At 48.9% G+C, this 25983-nt stretch overlaps 1 protein-coding gene and 1 long non-coding RNA gene across 2 annotated transcripts in view; one reads left to right on the top strand and one right to left on the bottom strand.

Annotated features, from left to right (window-relative positions):
- Positions 1–957: 957 nt before the first annotated feature.
- Positions 958–25983, bottom strand: part of LOC133393574 (uncharacterized) — a 38201-nt gene continuing 13175 nt past the window's right edge. Inside the window, exon 3 of the mRNA XM_061659078.1 lies at positions 958–10396. Coding sequence (XP_061515062.1) covers positions 3919–10329 — 6411 coding nt within the window. The 5' untranslated portion in view covers positions 10330–10396 and the 3' untranslated portion in view covers positions 958–3918. The remainder of the gene's footprint in view (positions 10397–25983) is intronic.
- On the top strand, positions 25289–25909 carry LOC133393575 (uncharacterized). Its single transcript, XR_009766263.1, has 2 exons — positions 25289–25469; positions 25609–25909. It is a non-coding gene; the product is annotated as an uncharacterized LOC133393575 (long non-coding RNA).

The following is a 25983-nucleotide window of genomic DNA, read 5'->3' as shown; positions in this document are numbered from 1 at the left end:
CGCTGATTGATAACTCCAGAGCACAGCGGGTCCGTCGGGAGCGTCTGAAAAACTCACGACTCATTCAGTGTGGAACGTTCCCGGAGGGAAGAAGCAACCCGAGCGACGTTTAGTGGTAGTTGTTCTCCATCCAGTGTCATCGCCCTCCCCCCGCGCACACACCAAGATGCGTCTGACGGTGTTAATCTGTCTCTACCTCACCTTCCTGGAGGCGTCCGTCGGCAGCCTGATCTACCCGGAACGGACGCTCATACAGATGCTGCTCGGCCAGGGGCGGATGGTAACGGTGGATGAGTTGGTGGCCGCCGGTGGATCTATCGCGCAGCTACGCTCCCAGGAGTCATCCGAGCCGCCTCAGCCGAGAGCAGCGCGTGTTGGAAAGCGAATGCTTGCGATCGGTGGCGAACAGCAGCCCGGTGAGATACCAGCGGAAAAGGTGGTGGCGCTGAAGAAAACGATAAGAAAGCTGGCGACCAAAAAGCCGGTGAAGCGACTGGTAAACACGCGCGGATCGGTACGCCCGAAGGTGGAGCGCGTACGGGAGTGAAGGGGTAATCGAAAGCTCTTTCAGTTTGTGTGCAAGTGGTGAGCTGGGGCGGAAAGCTTAGTTGTTAGTGTTAGAGTGTACTAATAATGTAGTGTACTAAGAACATTATGGGAAAACAGGCATCCTTCATTTATGGGACACAATTTCCAAAAATAAACGACCTTATACTTACTCATATAATGCAGTTATCAACTGTCTGCGCTTCTATTCCCATATGATGACCAATTTGTCAGTGATAAGCCCTGCGTAATTAAGCATGTCATGGCTTTTTGTGTTCACCTTTCATTTCTACCGCCGTCGCCCATCGCTCGCCTGATAAGAATGTCGTCTCGTGCATGGATCGTTTCGGATTGTCACATTGATATGGTGCTGCAAGGCAACGAGAAGAAGTATAAAAGTCTCCCCCAGTCTTTGTCCAGTTTTCAATCAACAATCAAAAACAACTAAATTTATTTTACTTCGTTTCCAACACAAACATAATTTACACCAACACACGCACGCACGCAAACATTTACGCAACTCCGGGCGCACCCACACATACACACACATACACCGGTCAGCAGAGCAAAGTTATCTAAAACAACTCAAGCGGTTACACACAACAACATCCTGCTTTAGAATATAGATTTAATGTAATCGGGAAAAAAGCTTCTCGACGGCGTTTTGGGAACTTTTCGTTCCACAAATTAATGCATTGCAGTACAAAGTGGAATGTAGATTGTAAGTGTAGGTGTGTGTGGGTGTGTGGGTGAAAGTTTTTGATAGGAATGATGAAATCCATTGCCTTCGTTTGCGCCTTTTTGTCGATTTGTTGCCTTTTCTGTTTCCTTTTCTCTGTCTGTCTTTATGTAGAGCTTCATTTTTTTCCTTTTAAAATAATCCATTATACACACTAGCAATTACAGTAAGCTTCACACAATAGTTTAAACATTGTTTTCAAGTTATTTTAATTCTTCATTTATCCCGTTCTCGTTCTCATTATCATCCTCCCATTAAATCGTTCTATATCAAATGCTGGTTTGTAAAAGTTGCTTTTCACACGTTTTCTTTAAATATGTGGGTGTGTGAATGTGTGTGAATGTGTGTGTTTGCCCCTTAAACTACACGTAACCACCACAAACACCCTCGGCGTGTGTGTTAATAATAATGCCTTATATCAATAACATTTCGTACGATAATAAGATTTACTAAAGGTCCAAACCTCTGCGTTTTGTGATTATCTGTGATTCATTTGGTATTTACTTTGTTTCTCCACTGTTCGCTGATTTTGTTTCATGTACATTATGCTTTTTGTATTTTTCCCCCTCTTTTGTTTTGTTGTGTTTAATATAAGTCCTTTGGCTGCCACGTTTGTATTCTGTCACCTGAAGGCACTGATTTGCTGTGATTTCTTACATTTTCTGCTACGCTTACATTATTTACTCTTTTTCTTCTTCCTCTTCTTCTTCTTCTATTTGGTTCCGTTTTACTTGTGTGTTTTTTTTGTCTGTTAACCAATACGTACTGTGCTTATGTACTTTATCTGCTTCCATACCAAGCCAATGTGCATCATTTGGTGACTGTGCTTGTGTGCACTCGAAATCTTTTGCTGACGTTGGTTGCTTTACTCTTACTTTAATGTTGTTATTTATTTTCAAACAAATCCCCACTTAACACTGTTTTGTTTGCACACCTTACAAAACAAGCGCAAAACAAATAATAATAATAATAATAATGCCTTATGCCATAATGCCTTACTAAGCACGGCTGCTTACTAGTCTACTAGTGCGGGGTTTATGTTTATCGGAAATCATTGTTTAGGGTAGGAATGTTAACATTACTCTTTGAGGAATAAAATAAACACATGCACACACACACACGCAAGCATGTGCACACAAACAAACGCACGCTGACACTCTTGTTGCTAGTAGATTTGCCTGTTTTGCTGTACAACAACCCAACGGGCGGGGCATTTTTCTTTTACTCAAGCACACTATCTTTTCTATGCTAAATAAGGTGGTTGAAGATTGTAAAAGCGTTTTTCCCTTAAAACTGATCCACTATAACACACGTGCTTACTTAACACACTAAGACATGCTTCTTTCCACCTTTAGTATATTGCATGCGTACTATTGAATCCCTAAAATTCCAAACCATCAACACAGGAATGCAGCAACAACACTTGACTAGATGAGCGGTAGCAATTGATTGTGTTTATCGTTCTGTTTTTGTTTGATTGCTGCTGAAGCAATTAACAATGTATAGCAATGTTGCTTACTTTGCAACATGTTTTCAAATGATTGCTTAATTAAAACGGTTGAAGAATAAAATTAAAACCTTGGATTTTTATAACAGAAAAACAACGATTTATGCGACCAATTGGCTAAATTGCTCCATTTTTGTTGCTTTAAAATGTTCTTTTATAAGCACGAAAGTACCCACTTTTGTTTAAAATCGATGCAGACAAAAATGCAACAGGTACGAAAAAACTCAATTAAAAATGTTGTTGCATTCCACCAAGTGTCGGTTTGTAAAACAGTTTAGATTTTCGTTCGTAACAGCTTTGCTGAATGCTGAACTTTACCGCCGAAGCTTTGCTATAAACGAGCACAGCGAGCTATAATGTTAGCCCCACCACAGATTATAGCAAACATTGCCCCAGCCATAACTGCCCAGCGACCGTAATTTTACAGGTGTGTGCATAAGTGTAAGCCCCGAGAGGACACACACAAACATTCCCTGTGCTAATTAATAAAAAAAATAAAATAAAAACGTCCGCAAAGCATTCAGCGAAACTCCTGCATAACTCATCCCTTACCGCGCTATGGACCCTCGGTGGTCGCCTGCAATTAAGTACGTGCTGGTAGTGATGGTTTCTTTTGTTGCTTCTTCCACCCAGAAGGGAACAAAAATACACACCTAAGTTACTGTGCCAGTGGGTACGCGATACGCCTTACCAACCCAAGAAGCGGGGGTAAAAAATAACACAAACAAATAAGGTGCATTGTTTGTGGCTTACATTTTATCAGCTACACACGCGTGTGTAAAATCGTCCAAACATACTCATCGAAAGGAATGCATTTTGCTGTGAACACTAGCTACACATACTAGCAACCGTTTGCCGTTAAAAAAAAGCGAAGCTGAAGCTGCGCGCAGTGCAATTTAAAACACACACCCGGCCCGGCGTTGCCGTTGCTAAAACTGACTTATGCTAGTAGAAATTATTGAACAAGCTTTACTCCCTTAATTGATAAGATTATTTGTCCCTTATTAAGCGCTCAATAGAAATGTTGGTTGGTTCGCTAAATGTTCTCCTCATACAGGCTTCTTCGGCACACACCAAGCTTTACACCTGGGCCCCCCTGGCAAATCCGCACGAGCACGAACGAACCCTACGACGACCTTGGGCGCTGCTGGGCCTGCCGTCGATAGCTCTCCGCCAGCTTTTCCACGTAATCGTTTCGCTCCAGGCGCACGTACGGTACCGGTGCACCAGCCTGCCCGGCCAGCAACGGTGCGGGCTTTCCGCACACAGCCAGCCGAGGTGGGCTCGGTGGTGATGGTGGTCGCAACGGCGAGCAGCAGCAACTGCGCCGCCTAACCAGGGCCGCTTTTCGGCGCTCCAGCCCGCGCGCACGTCGATCGAGCTCGGAGGAGGAACAGCTGGCGGATCGGCTGTACGACGGTGTGGCACTGATGGACGTACGACGTTTGGAAATTGGTTTGCTAAAATCGACCCGGCTTACCTCGAGCACCGGCGAACGATCGAGCTCGATCGATGATTTGCGGTGATGCCCGTTGACAGCCGGTCGCGATTCGTCCGTCGTCTGGTCGAAGATCTTGTACGACGGTATGATTAGCTTGCGGGGTGCTTCGCGCCGATTGTTCACGTTGACGATCACGTTCGGACGGGCCGCTCCACCGGTACACTGGTAGAGGGGGCTGCCCATTCCGGCACGTGGCATTAGCGAGGTGGGAGATGCTGCCATCGTTGTTGACGCCGCCGGGCTCGAGGGTTTCCGGTACATTTGATCGATGTTGAGCAAACTTTCCTCGAACGAAAGCTTTTTCTTCTTTTTCGCAATCGGTGGTGAAACGATCACTGAACGCGATCGGTCTGTGGCGTAAGCGTTCTTTGGTGTTGCACGCAACTCCGACGAACTGGTGGGACTTCTGCTGACATTGCTTTTGCCGCTGCCGCTGTATGGACTGCTGGTGCCGGTGTTTTGACTATCGGGACTGCTTTTGCCATTGCTGTTACTGCTACAGCTACTGGCACTATCTTCACACCGGGCTGGACTTCCGCTGTCCCCTTGCAAGCCAGGCTGTACATCAACGGGTTGAGATTCTTGGTGCAGTACGAGCTGAGACTGTACTTCCTTCTGGCGCTCTTGGGATAACTCCGAACTCGTAAGATCAATGGTGTTGTTGTTCGCCTCATCTGACAGCGTCACCGGGTCACTCGCGTGCTCTTCTGCTGCGTCTAATTCGGCTGCCGCTACCAGCTTCACCGTTACCTCTTCATCTTCCATTTCATTGCTGCAAGTGCTGCTGCTACTACTGCTGCTACTACTACTGCTGCTGCTGCTGCTGCTACTACTCGACGACGATGAGCTAGAGGATGACGATCTCGACGAGCTTGAGGAACTACTACCACTAGAGCTACTGGAACTGTTCGAACAGTTACTCTCTTCGTCTTGCTGCTGTACCGGAGGAAACGATATCTTCCCGGGCAATCTCCGCACGCTCAACAACCTGGTCCACTCAATGGAGTTACGCGGAATCACCTTTCCCGCACGTGTCTCAAGATATCGCTGATGCACGATATATTTGCGCACCAGTCGCTGGTGAAGCTTCCGTTGACTCACCCCTCTCGAGCTGTACTTCACCCGCAGTGTCTTCAGTACGCCCTCCTTCACGCTCTGCTCCTCCGCATTCACCGGTATAACTTCCTCGTACTGTACGCACTGCTCATCCTCCGCAAAGGCAAACACTTCCGACTCTTGCTTGGCCGGCACCTCCGCCTCATCCTCGGACGAGCTCGTGTGCATCATCTTCTCGATCTCCTGCTCCACCCGGCTAAAAATGTCACTCTCACTGTCCGCCGCCACTAGCAACGGTTCCTCGGGCTCGGGCGCTAGATCCGCCATAAAGATCTCGTGATCCTCACAGCCTTCGCCGAGATCTTGCCTCACCACGACGAGATCTTCCTCCTGCAGCTGAATGTTTTCCCGCAGCAGATCGGCAATAGAGCCACGGTCCTCTTCCACAATGAACACGCGCCCTGTGTTTGAGGCAGTGGTTCCTTCCGGAACCATCTCACAGCTCTCACCGTCATCAACTTCATCATCATCGATTATGCACACCTCGTTCGTGCTCACATCAATGAAGATGTTCGTCTCGCTAAGCACGGCTTTGCAGAGATCCTGCAGCCTTGGTGGTTCACTCTTCATCTCCTCAATGATGTAGAGATGCTTGCTGTCGCGAATCACCTGCTCACACAGCTCCTTCAGTGTTGTGGGCTGGCGGAACAACTCCAGCGACTCGATCCGCTCGTAGCACAGGTCTCTCAATGATGGAACATTGGAGAACATGAGCACTGTTTCCCTTTCAGGTTCCATTGACGGAGACGGTTCTGGAATCGGTTCCAGCTCAACACGATCCTCCTCGATTGGCTCTACCTCAACCGGAGGGCTCACCTCAACTGCAACCTCACGCTCACTTTCCTCCCTGTGCAGTGCTTGCCGCCGGGCCAGATCCTCTTTCGCCCAGCGTCGGAACGGTTTCGAATTGAGCGTGTCCACCAGCAGGTTGAGTAGACTTTTTGGGCTACGCTTCTCTGTTTGTACTTTGAATTTCGGTATATCACAATTGATAAACTCTTCGATGCTCGAGCGACGCGCCTTCTTCGGAAACCGCGGCAGATCGTAGTCGTAGAAGCGTCGCTTCCGATACTTTGGAAAGCAGCGAGGCACCTTAAACGAGGCCTCCTCATCGGTAGACGAATCTTTGAGCGAAGTGTCCGATTTGATCTCATCGATTCTTGCTTCTGAAGGTTTTTGGGCGTCATCTTGTCCCTCTAAATGGTTCAGCTGCTCGATCGTTTGAGGATCTTCTTTCAGCTCCTCCTTTAACTTCGGCTGGGAAAGATCTTCCGGCTTACACTCAGGAGATCGCTCAGCCTCTTCTTCCTTCAGCTCCTCGGTGCAATCTAGCTTCATCTCTTCCTCCGGCAGATCTTCCATCTTCTGCTCCTGTTCCACTTTGGGGGCTTCAGGTTCCTGCTTCGTCTGCTGAATGACCGATTTCTGCTCGGGCAATGTATCCCGTTCCTCAGCCGATTCGTCATCCTCCTCCTCAACGTCTTCCTGTTCCTTCTCTTTCTCCCTTTCCTTCTCCTCGTAAACCACCTCCGATTCCAGTTCCGTTTGGTAGTACTTCTCACGATTCGACTCGATCTCCTCGAGGAACTTCAGCGAATCAGCACTATCGTTGATCGGGACGACGTTCTTCGGCAGCTCGTTGATAACGCTCAGATGTTTGTACTTGTTCAGCTCGCTCTGCGGCACATCGTACGTCTCCAGTATGTACAGCTTCTCGCCATCCTTACCGGTTTCTTCCGGTTTCGCCGGCTTCTCAATGTCCACCAGAATGTCCGGCAGGTTACCGTTGCTTTGCACATTGGCCACGATCACACCCGTGTGCCCGGTGACGGGCGCTACCGGTGTTGCTGTTGGTGGTGAGGGCGATGATTGGAGTGTTGTTTCTGCCACTTCATCTTCGACGGGAATATCCTTTTCTGTCTGTGCCTGTGGCTCAGCTGTCAGCGCCTGCTGCGTCGTCACAGGAACATCTTCTGGAGCTGTCACCTGGACACTCGTATCGAATGTTTGTTGTTGTGGTTGTTGTTGAAGTTGCCCACCGTACTTGCATGACTCATAGTTCTGATGCGCAATCAAGTTGTTGTTAGTCTCTTTGGGAGCTTTCGCTGCAGTAGCAGCAGCAGCAGCAGCACCACCATCCTCCTCCTCCATCTCACTCCAGCTTGTGAGGTAGTCGCGCAAGCTCTTATCTTTCAGGCTTTCGTCCAGCGCAAAGCTGCGCGGTCCCAGTCCGAGATCTTCCATCGTCGCATAACCGCCGTACGCACCCACCGCTTCCGGGTGTGGCTGGTGATGTTGGGGCTGGTGTTGGTGACGAAGATGATCAGGGGTAGAGATCGGCTGGCCCGTACCATACCCAGCAGGTGCGGTGACACTATTCCCAGCAGCTCCAACCATAGGCTTGGAGTGCATGTACCGGTTCTTGAGATACATCTGCTGGCAGTCGTAGTTGAGCGCATGGTTCGTTTCGTACATTGAACCCGCCCCGGGTGGCATCGGTGCCGGTCCGCTCCCACTCTTGAGGATCTTCACACTGTTGATCTGCTCCTCCAGGTCGATCAGTGGATGGTTGATGTCAATTACCGGGCTCGGTGTGTCGAAGTAGCAGCTGGACGACGACTTGCGACTCGTCTGGCTCATGGTAGTTGGGACACCTGTAGCACCACCATTAACGCCAGCATGCTTCTGCGACGGTACGACAGGTTGCGCTCCATACTTCATGCCGTAGTGGCTCGAGTGAGTCAACCCGGTCGGTGGAGCACCTCCATAGTGCTGCGGTACACTGCCCGACGTCACGTTTGGTGTGTAGAAATCGTTGAGATTTTTGCTGAAAGTCAGCTTCGGATTCGGATAACCCATTTGGGTCTGCACTTGATGGTGATAGCTGCCAGCACTCCCTGGAGCTACACCGTACGACCCATTGCCCGTCTGCAGATGGTGTGGATCAGTGGTGTATGGATGGGGCAGTGGAACACGCCCACTCATCGCACGCTGATGGTAGGGGTCCTCGTAGGACGCGGGGACGCTCCCATTCGCACTCGTCGTGTAGCCGTACCCGCTGACCGCACTCTTGTGGTGCGGATGTGGCACATGATGATGGGGATGGGCATGGGGATGGGTCGGGTGGGATGGATGTGGATGGTAGCTAGCAGCTGACTGGCTCGCATACGCCATCCGGTTCGGTGGGATGTAAGGATTGGTCGCCGCGTGATGGTGCGGATGCGAACTGGACTGAAGTTGCTTGGTGAAGCTGTTGCCGTAGTACTCCATCGTTGGGTTCATCATGCTTTTCGTTGGGCCCATCTGGGTGTAGTAGGTACCGTGGGTGGAGCTACCCGTACCCGGAGCAGTTCCAGCATTACCAACAGCTCCACCGGCAGGCATGTAGCCACTCCCGGTACCGTACCCACTGACGTATCGTTGAGATCGTTCGTTGTACATGAGATCTACGCGGGAGCTACTCGGCAGATGCATCCCGGGCGAGGGGACCGCACTCGTGTACTTGTTCCGCACGATGTGAGGATAAGCATCGTAGCCTGGATGTGTTCCAGGAGCTCCTGCCGCACTCTGGGACTGCTGAATCGGTGTCGCTTGCACTCCATCGGGATGGTAGAGACCGTAGCCAGCGGCTGTCGCTCCACCGGAGTGCGTTGGACCGTAGTGACCCCCAGAGGCTGCCACCGACTGCTGCTGCTGCTGCTGGTGCTGCTGCTGCTGTACGTAATCAGTCGCGCTGTACCCGCGATACCCGCCAGCCATGCGCGACCCAACCGATGACGCACTTGCACCGGTGTGATGGTACTTGTTTGGGTTCTTCGCCTCAAAATTCCCGATCACGGTCGCCTCGTGATGATGCGTCGCCGCGTACTCCGCCCAACTGTTCGCTGTTCCGCTCGCGCCACCCGCCCCCACAGCGCCATACTTCCCCGCCAGCTCCTTGTAGCCACCGTGCGCACTCTTCGGCTGCGCGTACTGTGGCTGGGCACCGTGCGGGTACGGGTACGGTGGGGCCATAATGTTGTGATTGTTGTTGCTAATGTTAATGATGGTCGGATTGCTGGTGACGCCCTGCGCCTGTCCACCGGCCGTCCCGGCAAGCGAGGAACCGGCGCCGTACTGTGTTGCCGCTGCCGCTGTTACACCGCCGAGAAAGTCGGTCCCACCACCACCATTCGTGATGGCGGCGATGGCGGGCGGTGCGCCCTGACCGGCGCTAATGTTGTTCACAATGTTGGTGTTGATGTTGTTGATGTTGTACGTGATGCTGTCGCCGGTGTTCGTTTCGAACTTGCGCGACGTGTTGGTGACGTTCGAGCTGGTGTAGCTGCTGTTGGTGGACGCCCCACCGCCGGTGCCGGCTGCTGATGGGCTGTTGCTGACGCAGAGGGCGCTCGCCGTGTTGGTGCTACCGGTGTTGTACAGCCCGGTGGTCGTGGTGGTGTCAGTGTAGAGACCGCCGGCTCCACCTAGCGTTTGATGCAGCGTTTCCAGATGATGCTGCCGCTGCTGGGTTGTCGCTGCTGTCACTGAGCTTTGCAATTCGGGCTGCTGCTGGGACGGCTGCATAACATGACTTTGCTGTATGATGCCGCCGGTTGCCGGTTGACCGTAACCTCCAACAACGACGGACTGGGCCGGTGTCTGCTGCCCTGCCGAGGCCGTGGAGTTCTGCAAATGAACGTTCAGGGACTGCTGATGTTGCGGTTGTTGGGAATGGTGATGCTGCTGCTGCTGCTGCTGCTGCTGCTGGTACTGATGGTACTGCCGACTAGACCCTAAGGGTGTAACCGGAGGCGGCGGGGGCTGCGGTGGGATCTGGGGTGGGTTGTGAAGGTGGTACTTCACGTTCGTGGACGGCAGCCCGCCGGCGCCCGGGAAACTGTTCGAAATGTCCGCAAACAGTCCACCATGATGTTCCATTGTCGGGTGTACGGTGGGGGGTTGTGACGGCCACCCTTGCCTAGCGATACATCTGATACGGCTTGTGCTGTGGAGGAGAGCAGGAAAAAAGAGAAAAAAACAGATCGAATTAGAATCAGAAGAATACAATTCTCAGTGTGCTCTTTCGTTGCGAAATTAAAGCATCTGAGTGACTTCCAATTCTAAAGACTCTTCTTAGCCCTTCTTCAGGAATTCTTGCGCAATAAATGTTAAAGAGGTGACAGCGAAAAACACACCAGCAATCCTTTCACTTTTTCCCCTCCATCATCCATCGGCACCACGATTTCGCTTTCGCTTTTCCACACCAATCGATAAGCCATTTCGAAGCCGGCCGCATTCGCTCGCTAATGCTCCGACGCCCATTTACTATCTGTCGTGGCTTTCAAAGGGCCTACTGCCTGCCCCTGTTCATCCTCCCTGTTTTCTAGCCCACAAATGCAACATGAAAATGGAGGTAAAATAATGGAGCCACCATCATTTGGAGAGAGAGGAGAAAAAAAAAGCTTCGGAGCCCACAACACAAACTTCTCCCCGCCTAGAAGGCATGTCAGTCGCGTCCAGATAATAGCAACCCGGGGGAAAAAACACCAAATGGGGGGAGGCATCCAGTGGGTATGCCAGCATGCCGGTGGTAGCCTTCGGACTAGCTGCACCGTAAATTATTCATCATAATTGATTTGACATATATTTGAATAATTACACACCGACTCCGGGAAGGGGAGCCGAGCCGGTGTATGTGTGGCCCTGGCAGAACACTTTCCTCGGTGGTACGTACGTACTTCCCGTTTCGCTCGGTTAGAAAGCGAGCAGAATTCATTAGAACGGTGGAAATGGGACTCACAGCGGCGTGCCGGTAGCGCAATTTTATGCCACACACTATTGATGGCTAATCTAATCGGCTAAAGCGATCGTAATGGAGTTTTCCGTTTGCTTTGTTTTGTGGCGAGTGTGACTGTGAACGTTTCGGGCGTATTAGTATTTCCGCTCGGGAAATAATGTTTTATGTTGTGCTTTTTTCTCTCTTTTTCTCTCTTTAACGCGTAACTGCTAAGTCTAATGACGATTGGTACAAGCTGAGATTGGAAAAGCTGTCGTATGTTGTTGGGTGGAATTTTCTACATTTTAGGCATAAAATATTCACCAGAAAATAATTCTTCAGTTCTCCATCGCGTACGTGAATTTCATTGGCCGTAATAGATCTGATAGCAAGCCGTCCAATGCCGACCACTGACCTAGTGTAACGTCCGCCTGCTCCAGTGCAACAGTGCTGTGTGAGCCGACGAATGGCCCCACACCTACGGCCAGCAGTCCCAGCAGGGAATCCGACCAGATGGCTGCCAGTGCCAATCACGTGCATGTGCGTGCTGGAAATGGCTTTAAATATATGATCTCTGTCGTGGCGAGCGCGAAACGCTCGCACCACTGCTTCACCCGCTATCCGTACCAGATCGATCGCGGAAATGGCATATTAACATACATTTTTCGTAGCCTTCGGTAGCGCTGATATGACCACGTTAAAGACCCGCCGCCACGTACTGTACTGTCGACCGATGGCGCCAACCGTAAAACGTCGAACGCCGACAGATTGCCGATCGGAAAACAGGACTTACAGGACAGAGAGGGAAAAGGAGAAGCATAACAACACACACACACACACACACAAAACAGGTGAGCAATGGTTGCCTATCGCGCTTTAGCGTTTGCGCGTGCAGCGGAAGTGCTAATTTCCGATTTCGATGAAAAAGGCTCCAACATGACCCGGCGTCTTCCACCCGCGCCCTAACGTTCCTAAGCGGGCGAAACGTTGAACGGGGGGGCGAAACTGAGGGGTTTCGGAGGTTGAGTTGCGTCCCGAACGGTTGGAAATAGGTCGACACAACGAAGTTATGGCAGGTGGACGAGCGCGATAGACACGAACCGTGGAGCGAGCAGGAGGTACAAAGCGAAATGTCATGCAAAAGTGATGACTTTCGTGCCGGTAGAATACTTCCATAAGGGTGGTACGGGTTCTAGCGGCCCTTTTTGGTGGGGTTGTTGTTGTCGGTGTTTGCTGGCGTACTGTACAGTCGTTGGTGACTGCAGGCGTGGAGCCAAACGCGGGAAACCTTTCAAGCATGTGCATGTGATGAACGTTACAAAAAAATAGATACAAAAACAACAACGAAAACACACTCACACACAACCGAATACCGCACGCGCTACGATGGCCAAAGGGTGTAGGGTGCGAGCAGGGGGGAAAAAGGGCACATTGTCGGCATTCCGTGGCGGCGAGCGTGACAGTCAGTGAAATACTTTCCGCGCACATGGGGGGGGGGGGGGGGGTTGGAAAATTTTGCATTCTTTTTTTTCCTTTCGCGGGAGCTCTGGATTTGGCAAAAAATAATGTAAAAAGAGAGAGAGAGAGAAAACAATCCTACAGTTGCAGCCCTGTCGAACGAGCGATAGTAAAACGGCATAAGAAGCTTAGGCATTGGGTGGCGCAAACATGGCGAAAGATAGCAAAAACCCCAGGTGGCACCGCTTCTGCAACAACGGAAACAGAACGCTAAAAACGAACGAGTTCATTGAAATTGCATACTTTTAGGCGTATCTTGCGCTAGACAGCTTCAAAACCAAAGCCTCAAAATGCGTTTGCGATAGGTCGTGTAAGCTTTGCTACATTAAATTGAAGATGAAAAGCAGTGTATTGAATTTAATGTGATATTTATTTATGCAAAACTCATCATCATAAAAAGTGCGTCACAAACAAACGAGCCAAATAATGTAATTTTGTGATTCAGATTGCATACTTTTAGGCGCAATATCCTTTCAAAGCCAGGAGAAAGTCTTTAGGCAACCTTTCTCAGACTAAAGCCACCATTGCCTGCTGGGCTAACTAACAGTGCGTTGCCTAGCGCCCCGGCTTTGTTCGTTTGCAGGGCAATGACAGTAAATTTTGGGGCCGCGGAAAAATGGCGCAACAACGCAAAGCGAAGCCCCGCCAACAACACGCACCGAAACGATGCATTAGTACTGGCTTTAGTGAGCCGTATTTGGACGACTTTCGCATTTTGCGGCGGCACACGCACGTTCCGATACTGTGACCCATATTTCGGTGTGGACGAAACCCATATTTACTGCTTCCAATGTTGCCGACAAAGCTTTAAAGACCGTTTCATATTTTCTACCCAAACAATCTGATGTTGATGTTGTTTGGAGAGGTACAAGACGAAGAAGGATTTAGCAGGCATTTGCGGGACATCAAAATATGTTCCCTATTTGTTTCTAAAAAGCTTTAGCACCAAAACGAATATTCCTACCACAAAACAAAAACATGCCCCAATCGGAACTAAAGGTGAAAGAAAAATCGCTTTTGAAAAAAAACGAAAAGGGAAAATTCGATCAATCGCTATCGGGAAATGTGGGGCGGATGTGGTACGAAAGGCATTGAGCAACGCGCAGAAAGAGGGGGCGCATTGGAGCACCCTCCGCCCTCGGTAATGGCTGCAGGAAATCAATAATTTCTTTGAATTTAATAAATTGTACTGACAGCTGGGAACGGCCGTTCGAACTACCGGTAGCCGCCAAGGATCGGCTCCACACGAACGCCGCTGAACTTTGCCACCAATGCTGTCTAATGGGAGAACCGTCAAGCTTGCTGCCATCACCATCCACCCCAACGTCCCCTTCATTGCGCCATATTTCAACCCTTCTGCTAGGACAATAACATCGTACCTGGGCGGGTTCGACGAGTTCGCTCTCTTACTCGCGCACACCAAGGCATAGAAAAACGATGGATGGATTATTCAGCAAGAGTTTCCCCCTAGCTTCCCCCCTCCCCCGTTCCTCTTTATGGACTTATTTTGTACGTTTCCTCCCAGTGCTCCCGTGCCTCCCACAATATCGGAACGCTTCGATGACGCGCCATACTTTGTGTGGTGCAGTTAAAGGATACGGCGCTCCATACGGGAGATGAAGAAATTGTTGTTTTGTCATCGTACACTACTCTAGCGGGAATGGTTTGGAGAAGGTTTTAGTGCATTGCATTAGGATATGTTTTTCCATTTCCACCGTCACAGGTAAAACAGTCGGGAGGAAGTAGAAACAAGTCACAAAGATCAGTACGATGCACCAGTACGCACCAGCTTGTGCAGGGCAAACGAACGGAGAGAGGTTTTTATTGGTGCATCAAACACACGGTACACGCAGGTGTACGTTGTTTGCTTGCCAATCAAGCTCCACCATAGGGCAAGATGTGGATTGCTTTTGTTCAATTGACTGCAAACGACTGTACAAACAAGTGATCTACGGTATGTACCCACTGCCGTAATGTACTGCTCTAGTAAAAATGATTGGAAATTACCTTCGCCTAAGATGTCTTCTATCAATGTGTCATCATAATTTTAGACAAATAAAATCTTCTGTTTTTATGTACCTGTTACAACCGATACTGTCCAACTAGATAAATCAAATATGTTTACATGACCCACATTACGGTAACACACACACACGCAAAGCCCCCAACAGAACGATTCTTCTCCTTCGTCACGCGTAACGCATCTTCTGGGCGCACATTCAGAGCATGGTAATGACACGCGTAAACAACAGGCTGATCTAGTTCGAAGTTACGTGTGCGTATGTACCGAAGACACGATGCTGTCACGAGCTTAAATTTGCCGCATTTAATCAGCTCTGGAGTGGAGCAAGTACTCGGCAAGTCATCCCAGGTACGTGACAAACATGAGCGCGTCTTCCGAGACAGTTAAGTGCTAAGACACGCTATTGGAGCAAGAATTGGAGCATTCTGTTGTGATTGCCAACGATACCAACACAGGTGGACGACAGAGACACCCGGGACGTATCGGAACGGAACCAGCATTGCACTTCACTTAGCGGCGATTTGTTAATTAACCTAGAATTAATTCCGTTACTCCGTGCATAGCCTCAGGGTGAGCTTGATGTGCAACGGATTGAAATCATGCAATCGAATGACGTACGTTAATCGCTTTCTTTGGAGAGGGGAAGGAGAGCCTCCGTTGGGACATCAATTGCCCCGAAGCGCTTCGCCCTTCATCTCATCTATTCCGGTTTAATTGAGATAATTGTGTAACATAATTTGCATGCTCCCAAACACAAAGTAACTGCTGCACTCCCATCTGTACACGCAACACGGACAATCAACCGGTCAGGGGGAAGCATGAGTCAAAATCAAAGCGAACCCCGGGCACGTGTGCTACGCGTGTGACTCACCAACGCTATCGTCATTAAATTAATACATTCGCTTGAGCAATCAACCAGGCGCAAAAGATACGCCAAAGAGAAGCGGACAACGCCAAGACAGGTTGCTTTGCCTTTGTTGTGGGCAGAGAGCTTTGCTGTGTTACTGTGTTTTCGTGAGGTGAAGAAACCATCCCTGTGGCATGTGGTTCAAACTTTAGTCCCCATTAGTCTGCACCCCTTTTTTCCACTGTCACCGAAAAGGATGGGATGGGATGAAATGGGAAACCTTTTGTAACAAGAGCAAGGTTGGTGTAGAGTGTAATGAGGAGAAGTAAAAAGTTTGCACTTTACTTCGTAGAGGCAAACTTTTACCGCTGCGTAATCGAGACGATTGCGAGTTGATTGTTGTTAGACGCCTAACGATGATTTTGAGCGTAAAAGAAATCACAAGCAATGACATCGTCAATGGCACGCGTTTGGTTAGTGTTGGGACACAGTTTTGGGTGGAACTGACTTTTGTGAGTTGCTGGTTGGTTGGGAGTGAGTGAGTACTTGCGTTACTCTCCATTAATATTGCAGGAAATTGATTATGGGCAAAGTTCAACTGACAGTATTCAGAGATGGTACAGTAGGGCACATTTTCGATAGGGTACAATGGGGGTACAAAGCACTTTTGGATAAAATAACTACCATGTTTGTAGTCGTTTTATAGGAGCTCCTGATGACTTAATATTTGGAACTCAATAAATATCAAAAATCCTAAAAATAAACATTCAATCTTTCGTGTGCCTTTTCAGCAAGACTCTCAATGCTGGACTAAACAACTAAAAAATTTGATAGAATTCTCTCTCTAACCATTTCAAGATATTTTTCCCTTTCCGGGTGACCTTTTTAGCCCCTTCTTCCTTTACTCATTTGGGAGAGTGAAGGTGCCAAAGGGGAGCGCAAGCGAAATTCCATTTAATTACACCTTCAACCGTACGGAGAATCCACCAAGCCTGTAGCACAACACACAACACAACACAACACACACACGTGCCACAAGGTCACAGCTTATGGGACAGCGGCCCGCCAGGGAAAATACGTGTGCAGGTCACTCCATCAGGGAAATTGTTGTCCGGTACCGGTATCCGGTTGTAAATAAATGTCAATTGTGCACTGGGCGGAGGGAGAGAACAGTTCCCCCTTTGGCAGGGAGGGAGACGCCAGCCAACCACCTTTTCACCACCTACCATGACAGGGTTGGTCGTCTCGCCACCAACCCCACTCCACCATGAGGGGAAGCCCAATTTTTTAAGTGCATTTTTGATGTGACACCTTTCCCGGTGCGAAAGATCGGATCAGTGAAGGTGGCATGCATTCTTCAACATTCAATGTATCTGTCCGGCTGGTGAGCGATTAAGAGTGATGAGGGAAAATAGAGGGCACTTTTCTCCCGCTCACTCTTTGTGTTCCCCCTTTTATCACAACAATTTCCCACATAGTAATCCTTTCAAGGCAATAACGACTGCATGACAGTGACAAACCTACTGGCGGCGTACGTGTTGGTACCTAACACGCCCCACACCCAGTGAAACAAGTTCATTGTGCTCGCGAATTGTGTGTGTGTGTGTGTGTGTGTGGTTGTATTGGGAGAATAATTTGTCCCCAACACCAGTCTTTTGGTGATACTGTTGCTGCATACACCCGCTAATTGATTAAGTCGTTTAATTAATGAAAACCGATTGCTTTAAGTGACGCCGCCGGTGCGAACGCTCTCGGTACGATGACATACGACCGTCTCCGTCCTGTTACAGTTGAAGGGAGTGAACGACAGAGAGAGAGACAGAGAGAGAGAGAGAGAGAGAGGGAGAGAGTAAAAGAGGCGATCATGGAAAGAAAAATACCAATATTTCCATCAAAAAACCAGGACGCAACCGTCCTTCCCCGTGCTGCGCTATCAGTTCGTGGTACACCGTTGCGTAAGGAAAGGAAAAGTTCACGTCGTATACCTGTGTGCAGGTGAACACAAAACCACATTTCCGTGGACAAATTTCCCAACCCGCCACGAAAAAGAAGGGGAAGGCAAAAGTGCTATTAATTTTCATTAGGGACGATAAAGCATTGCTGTTGCTTCTACTCCACTCTGTTGGAATCGACTCATGCCTCCCACAAGTGGAACGATAAACATTTTTTTTTTCGGAACAGACAAGGACCAGGATGAAGTGTTGCGGAGGGCCATAATGTAATCGGTATCTGTTTCGGCTGCTCCATCCCGGGCAGGTATCCCGTGTATTGGTTTCGTTGTTTTGCCTGCCCAACTGATAGCAAACGAAAGGAATAGTACCCACTCCCTGGAGAGTTCTTCTCCCACCACCGGACGAACCAAAGAATCGGGAACCGTATAGATTGAAATTTATTTCTTCAACTTTATGTCTTGCTTGCTTTACGTTTCGAAATTCGAACGCAAACGTTACGCAGCACGCAGTGGAAAATCGAACACATGTTCCCATATGGCGTTCAGGATCAAACAGAGCGAGAGAGACTGGAGGGTGAGATCCATCGAAATTTCCCCAGCGACAAGAAGAAAGGTACTCTCGGGAGGTTTTGCGTTACAATCATTAAAGGCTGTGGCGCTTTCGTCGTCGTCCCGCAGGTGATATGTGTGTTTGTGCGAACCAACTCGTATGTGTGGCGGTAGGGTTTAAAGCAATATACAACCCGAATTCCCCCTCCATCTTCGTACCAAGCCCCATCGAAAACAATAAATCCAATTGAATAATTTTCAAATTAATAATTCAATTGCCATCATCATCATCGTCACCGTCATCATCGTGAACATCATCAGCATGGGCCGATCGGGCCGTTATCGTGTAAATGGTGTCCGCACCAGCGTTGCCGGCGAACAGGGGGGGGGGGGGGGGGGGGGAAGGTTCTATTTTCCTTGCTTTCCCGTTCCCTTGCCCATCCCACATGGGAATGAAATTGCCTTCACATTTGATTAGTTTTATTGCGCAGAGGAAGAGCACTCTCGGCACGGTGGACACTCAGGCTCACACACACACACACACACACTTACAGGCGTCTTCAGATGGTTTAGATTAGTCCCTGCACGCTGTGCATATGCTGTACTGAGTGAAACCAGCGTGGTTCGTGTGCGTTTCCTCCAGTGGCGACTTTTAAATTACCGACCAAACTAGAATGAGGTCAACGGTTACTATGCACCTAACCCGACTAACCCCCTCCCCGGTCTAGCCCGTCTAGTTCACCTTAATCCTTCGTCCCGCTTGATATAGGAAAAGCCTTCCGCTTAGTTCACTCAGTTGGGAAGAGTCAATATTACGGCCGGTTTCGAGAGACACAACACGACTTTGAAGTAAGCGAGAAACCCTCCTCCCCTGTCTGTATGCACTCTGCACAGTCAATCGGCTAACCAATTGATAATCCGGCCCCCGATCGACCAATCGATGACCTTATTCCCTTCTGTCCCGGACAACCCCCGTTTTCCACCCTTGGCTTGGAGAGCGGTAACTCTTTTGCGTGCGCGTTCTCAACCGAACGCCTTATAAATGCACGTGCGGTTCAAGGGTCACGCAGACAGAACGGAATGGAACGGAACCGAAAGTACGCAAGGAGAGGTAGAGTTCACTTCCTTGAGCTCTCTCTCTTTCTCTCTCTTCTCCCTCGCTGATTATTATGTAAAGCAGAGCGTGTTTGTGTTGGTAGACAACGACCCAACGTCCCGGAGACGTAGACCCATACACGACAAACCGTGACAATTGACGTCGTTGATGGGTACGAGAATTGCGCTTAGAATGTGCGGCCAGAATCGTGTGTGTGCTCCAATTTGCGGGGAGTGTGTGGTCTAGACAACGGCTCTAGAGGTGGACGCGCTCTTCCCGATAGTTTGGATGATTTGTGTGTGGATCTTTGCGGTATGTTCATGATGGCATTAATACACACTTCACCAGCCGTGAACGTCCATCGGTCCGACGGCCCGGTTGTTTGGTGGTTTGTCAACGAGTTTCGATTTTCGAGCTAAAGTGACAAACACAACACACACATACACACACTTTGACTTAGACACAAACGACCCTCGCGGTCGTGAGTCGTTGTGAGACGAACCCGCGCGGGTTCTGCTTTGCATAAGCGTCGTCTTCAACTTCAACCACACCACAGACACGCAGAGACGCACGAGATAGAGAGACAGCGACATACCGCTGCTTATGTAGTTGCGGGACCGCTGGACGGTGAATTACTGTCCGCTCGGTAAATAAGCCGACAGGCCGGAAGGTTGGCAAGCAGCAGCAATAATAACAAACAACGTCACCGCCATCATCATCATAATCATTACGCCGCTATCTACCTACCTTCTTCATCCACCCCGACCTGGAACTGCAACTGGAACCCCTCCCGACCCGGACTGACACGGTTCTAAAAGCGAGTATCTTCCTCAGAACCTCCCACCCCACGTGACCAACGTTCTATCCATTGCGGGAAACAGAGCGGCCGTCCAAACTGGCGATGACTTTCCATTGTTATTCGCTTCAGCTTCGCGCCATTGCCTTTAAAAATGCGCTCAGAACCATATGCAAGGGTACAGCCGAGTGAAGAGTGTGTGTGTGAGTGTGTCTATTGGAGGTACGTACACCGTGTACCGTCTATTTAAACGACACACTTTTGATGGGCAAAAATGGGCAATAGTTTTGTTGTGGAAGTAGGAAGCAACAAAACAAAACCGCGGACGAGCGCGACAGACTGATAAGATGCCTGACATGGCGGAAAACCCCACCAACATCCCGAGACCAGTGCCGCGACAGCTTAACGCAAAACTTTGCGCAAAAGATATACCATAGAAACGCAAACACACGCAGAGCGACGATGACTAGAAGACGTTGCGAGCAACCGAACCCGAACCAAGTGCGGACATATTGCGCTGGTGACGTTTCGCACTCTGGCCCTTGTTACGGTGTTTCTTGACGGGCAGTGCGGAAAGGAAGCCATAAATTAAACCGAACCCCTCAGGTTGACTTCAACTTTCGTCGAAGTGCGGAACCGTCTGGGTCGTCGACGAATGTGGACAAAAGTGGTTGAGATTTTGTGGTGTTTCTTCGGTGGTCGTGGTCGTGGTTTTTTGCATAGTGCAGTGATATTCAGACTAATTAAAAAAAACGAAAACAGAATTAGAAGCAGATGGGCCCACAAAGTTCCACTGTCCAGCAAACCAACCAAAGCCCAAAACTAGAACCCACAAATTCTATTGGAGCAACCAGTCGTACACATTCTAACGACGCATGCTTTTGACGTTTCGTGACGGGGCGCGCTCGGGCCTACTTGATCTAAAGACTGCACGCATGGGCTAACAGCAGCACACATACAGCCAAACACTGTTTGTCCATGGCCATGTCATTGATAATTGTACCATCCATGCGTGTAATGCCGTCCCAGTGGGTGCTTTGAACGATTGCGTGATAATGGCGCCCGGCTTTATGAAGCGCCAAACATCATCATCATCGCAACAGGAAATGATGCTGTGTGCAGATTGTTTTGCCTGTATCTCTGTTTAACTGCGTGTTTTCACTTCTCAGTTTAGCAATTGTCATATCTGGGGAGGAAAAAAGGCACCAAAACCGTGCAGATACGCTAGCAAGACTGTATTTTCTGCTCCGTGTGGTTGGAGGATCACTATCGCCCTAAACCATGACTACCGTTAGGCACTCCGCCAGAGAGCTCCTGTTAATGAACTGCGGAAACACAGCTCCTTCTTGTGCTCTACATTTCATCACGCGTCTCTCTCGGAGCTCCTGCAAAACGTCAATGACCGGGGATTACATCTGCTGCTGCTGCTGGTGCTGACACTCTCAGAATGGATTCTGAGCTAATCGTCAGGTTCGTCGCTGACGGACCAATTATCATCCCGGTGGTAATTGAACGCAATTCTCCCCCTGCCACCACTACACCACATGGATAGAAATTCAAAACGGGATCACTCACCAGAACAGAACTGAACCTAACTAATCTGGAGCAAGTGCAGTGCTCCTCTCGTCATGCTTTATCGTCATTGGTTTTGCGTGTGCTTACACCTGTAATCTCTCTTAGCGCCATTTTTCCCCCTCTAGTTGAAGATGACTTCAACAGTGATGGTGCTATTAAAAATTCCCTGACAACCATGCAGCCGTGCACCATAAATCGTGCACAAAAAAAACTCCATTACGTTCGGTAAACATTCCCCATTCGTTCGGAGTTCGGCGGTAAAGCGGATTCCACAGACAAAAGCCGTCGCATCGAGACTGAAAAGGAGAGTTCCACGGTGCATCCACATCATCATGCAAATGTCAACCTGCCGGCCGGTATGAGTTTATGGGAATGGGGTGGGTATTTTGTTTTTTTTTTCAAATCCACCTCTCTCTCTCTCTCTGTCGGTTGCAATGTCGACCACACAGCCACACAGGTCTGACCTTCATCTACTTGTCTTTTGCCGGGGACTTGTGCAGTGGTAAGAGACACCCCCCGAAGGTAGTACACGTTTCGTTCTGCCGAGGTTGAAGCCATTTTCTGTGTCGCACTGTGTGTGTGCTCTATGTTTTTTATCCGTATCCCTGTTTGGGGCAGATGATGTGTACGACCAGTGTACAGTGTTTGTTATTTACTACTTGTAGGAAGAGAGAGAAGAAGCAAAAAACACATCTTCTTCCCAACGTTCCTCTCTCAGTGTGGTTATGTGGGCGTTTAGAGCATCCTAGGGGATGACGGGGAACAGGGTAAGAGATTGTGTGTTTATCTCAACAACTTTGCTGGTGGACAAGCAGAATGATAATGGCGGGTGGTACGATGGCGGTACGATGACAGATTATTATCTTCTACGGTGGGTGGTTTGGAGGGCACTGTTTCACTGGCCCGATGTAGGGCTTTCAGCGGCAAAACGTCTTCTGCAAAACCCATTAAGGTTTTCTCTCTCTCCCTCTCTTCCTGCCGTTTTTCTTTTTAATCACACAAAAACGTATTTGGCTTTTTGTTTTCTTTTCCCCTTCTGTTTTCGAATTGGTCTTTCTTCCCCAAAAAAAAAAAAACCAAGCAACAACAGTGCGGAACAAAATAAATCATATTCAATTTCTTTTACAAACAGCAATAATTAAACACCAGCCTCCGATCACGGTGGCTCACAGTGTTAAATGACACGCGGAGTGTGTTAATCTACGATTTACAGGTTTATTGCAGCGCACTGAACAAAAAACAACCGTCGTGCTTGTTTTGTGTGAACAAACGGTAGGCAGTGAAGGAAGAGGGAAAAAAGGCACACGAGAAGATAAGTATGTTTGTGGTACACATTAGCACCTTGGGGCGTCGCTCAGGTTGAAGTCACCCGCATCCTCACAAGCGAGCGTATTGGCACGCTAAACAATAAATAAGAATGAACAAATCAAACGCCAAATTAGAGAGACGCCGTAAATATGCGCTGTTTTTAAAGAGAATGCCAGCATTTATTTTGGGTTACGTGAACTCCAACGCTTCATCGATTCGGTTCGATCGATTCGTGTAGGGCCTCAAAAAGCCCAGGCACAAGGACGCGCATCAAGCGAGGACGCGAGGGGGAAAAGAGGGGGAAAAAGGTATACCTCCGTAACCTCCTACCGTCCCCATTTCGTCCGTTCGTTGCGGCACACGTCAAACACACTCACACACAAACAAGCTTTCTTCAGGTGTCATGTTTCACATGACACAGCCCGAGAACCTCAACGGCGAAGCGAGGAACGCGCGTGCAGGACGCGATATTCGATTTCCCCGTCGACTTGTTCTAAAACCTTCCAGCGCGCGTCGTTGTAATTGAATGTTGCCATCGTTTCCTGGGTTCGGTTCGTAGTATTGCTTATTGTTTTTGGAGATCTGAAGCGATTGCTAGCTGCTGTATCCTATTTCCTACTTCTTCAAAATTAACCGAAAGCTGCGGATATGTTAGACGTACTACATGTACGAGTACATTAAGGTCTAGCTGATGACTTCATATTAATAATCTAATTTCTCTTGCGTTGTGTAATATAAAAGCAGGAACTGTCCACTGTCGTCATCCAAAAGCACTTTCCCATTCGTCCCAAACATCAACACGTTAAAAATGGAACACATTACCTCCTCCTGACGAAAAAAAAAACCCATTACAATGTCCCAATCGTCCGCATCGATTGGTTTGGCGTGTCAATCGAAATTCAAACGCTACACGGAGCGCAATTAAATAAATTGGTATCGGCGGTGCTACGACCTACCCCTCCCCACTATCAATAGCGCCGATCGTGTTTTGTCCCTTGTCCCGTTGCGCCATGTGCCACACCGCAGCTCTCTTTCTTCCTTGCTGACTTCCTTGGCGGTCGTCGTTCGCGTTGCAGAAGTTGAACGCTCCCGTTCGGATGAAAACCGGAACGGTTTGTTTGGCCACGTGCGCAGCACTACCGGTCTCCAATGCGCAACAAGTGGCAATGGAGATCTTAAAGAGATTGCAAGCGCATCGCGTCCACACGTCCATTGCTATTTATTTATCAATGAAACCCAGTGTGTGTGTGGAACGACGAACGACCCGGAATGTGGGAAGTTATTGGAATAGAGATTTAGAACTTCTGTGAGCACGAACGCAATTTTGTAGGACAACTGAAGACACGTTTGTAGGCTGTCATAGGAGCAGTAGAATCACACCGGAACGGTACAAGATTAGCGTGATAAGGTCGTTTTTGTGTGTTTAGCTATTTAAGATACTTGTCCACCAGTAGAAAGCTTACTGTGATACTATTTTTAATGCTCCAAACGTGGTGTGTACTTGGTCTGATAATGAACTGTTACAAGACGCGCCTCAGGATGACACGGCTTTGTGTCACGATGATTTGTGACATCTTATTCCTAAGGGTCTCGTCCACTTGCATGACGATCACAAAAGAGCTCACAATGCTAGAAGCTGCTTCGAGTAGTGGAGATGCCCGTTCGTCTCAAATGGTTGTTTCTCTATCCATACGCTGATTAATGATTGAAATGTAAGCATATCCGGGAGAACCTTTTTTTGCACATCCGATCACACAATTACCGATCGCGATGTACCGATGTACCCAGGCCGCACACTGTTGACATTGAGCTGTAGCGTCGAGATTTCGACACGCCATCGGGGAAGGTAATAAATAGAAAATTGTCCCACCACACGAAACCAATTCGTCACGCGCTTCCGTTCCAGAACCATGGGGGGCCGTGTTTTGCCAGGCTTCGTGCACAAATGTGAACGATCACATCGATAGATGTACAGGGTGGAAACATATTCCGGGCGGACCCTGTACATGACGATACATGATGATCGTCAGCCCATCACGACAGGTTGCAACGGTTTTGCGAAGGACGACAGCACAAACAAACCAAACTACACGGCACAAAAACACAACAACTGACCTCACACGCCTAGTCAGCAGCAACGTTGGCAGGCCTAGACCTAATTCCGAGACCCCCGCTTAAACTTGAAAAACAACACACAAATTTTTCAAACGGAACCGTATCTTATCAGACGGCCGCTGTCAGGCGGCGCGTCACCACTCGGACAAACGTTTGTGCCGGCAGCCCAAGTCACTGCGGGCGAACGGCTAAACGGGCACTTGTGGAAGCATCGGTTGGCCATCCTTTATCTTATCGGTTTGCCGAGAAAATCTACAAGCACCCACCGGGGCCCACAGCTTGTGGGCTGTGTAAAGGGCTTGCGGAGCGCGTTCTTTATCACGCCAGGGCACTTGCACACTTGCTGCCTGCCTGCCTGGTTTGCTGGCTTTTGTTTCCGTTTGTTGGCGCGTGTAGATTACGGCACGCCACCTCATAAATGTCCCAATTTTGTCCAACTCCTAAGTGGTTCCTGATAGGAGGCGTAAGGTCGTTGTGCACTCTAGAGAGGGCAATTGTGAGGTAATGTGCTAGGTGTCCAACAGGTAGGGAGCAATTAAAGTCTTCGGAATTCAGAAATTAAGAGCTCTTAAATCACGATTAAAAGTGTCTCGAAAGAGGGAGATCGAGTGTACGGATGCAATAAATAATTCTATCGGGTTTTTTTTTCTCTCTTGCGGTTAGAGCATTGTGATGCAACATTGTAACCGGCAGCCGAGAATGCGATGCAAATGCAGCCCGGATCCGGTTTCTAGTGAAGCAATGCCACACCACACCGCCGAGCCACAAGTTGTTTGATTCGCAATCGCATAAATCCAATGCAGGGCGATGAATGAGGAAAGGAGGAAAGAAAACAGTCAAATTTATTAAGTTCTTCTTAACACCTTTGATTGTGTGTATTTTATTCCTTATGCGCTGTTCAGCTTGATTCATTTTTGCTCATAAATAAGATGGCCCATAAATAAAAGCTCATGTCGCTTCTGTGTGCCTTGCGTTTCGCGTGTGCGTGTGTGTGGCAGATGAAGCAACGTAGAAAAACGAATCTTTTCCCGACGAAAA

This window comes from Anopheles gambiae, chromosome 3, assembly GCF_943734735.2.
Source record: "Anopheles gambiae chromosome 3, idAnoGambNW_F1_1, whole genome shotgun sequence".
Taxonomy (NCBI): Eukaryota; Metazoa; Arthropoda; class Insecta; order Diptera; family Culicidae; genus Anopheles; species Anopheles gambiae.
Note: the sequence above shows the minus strand (reverse complement) of the source record. Positions and strands in the feature narration are given on the sequence as shown.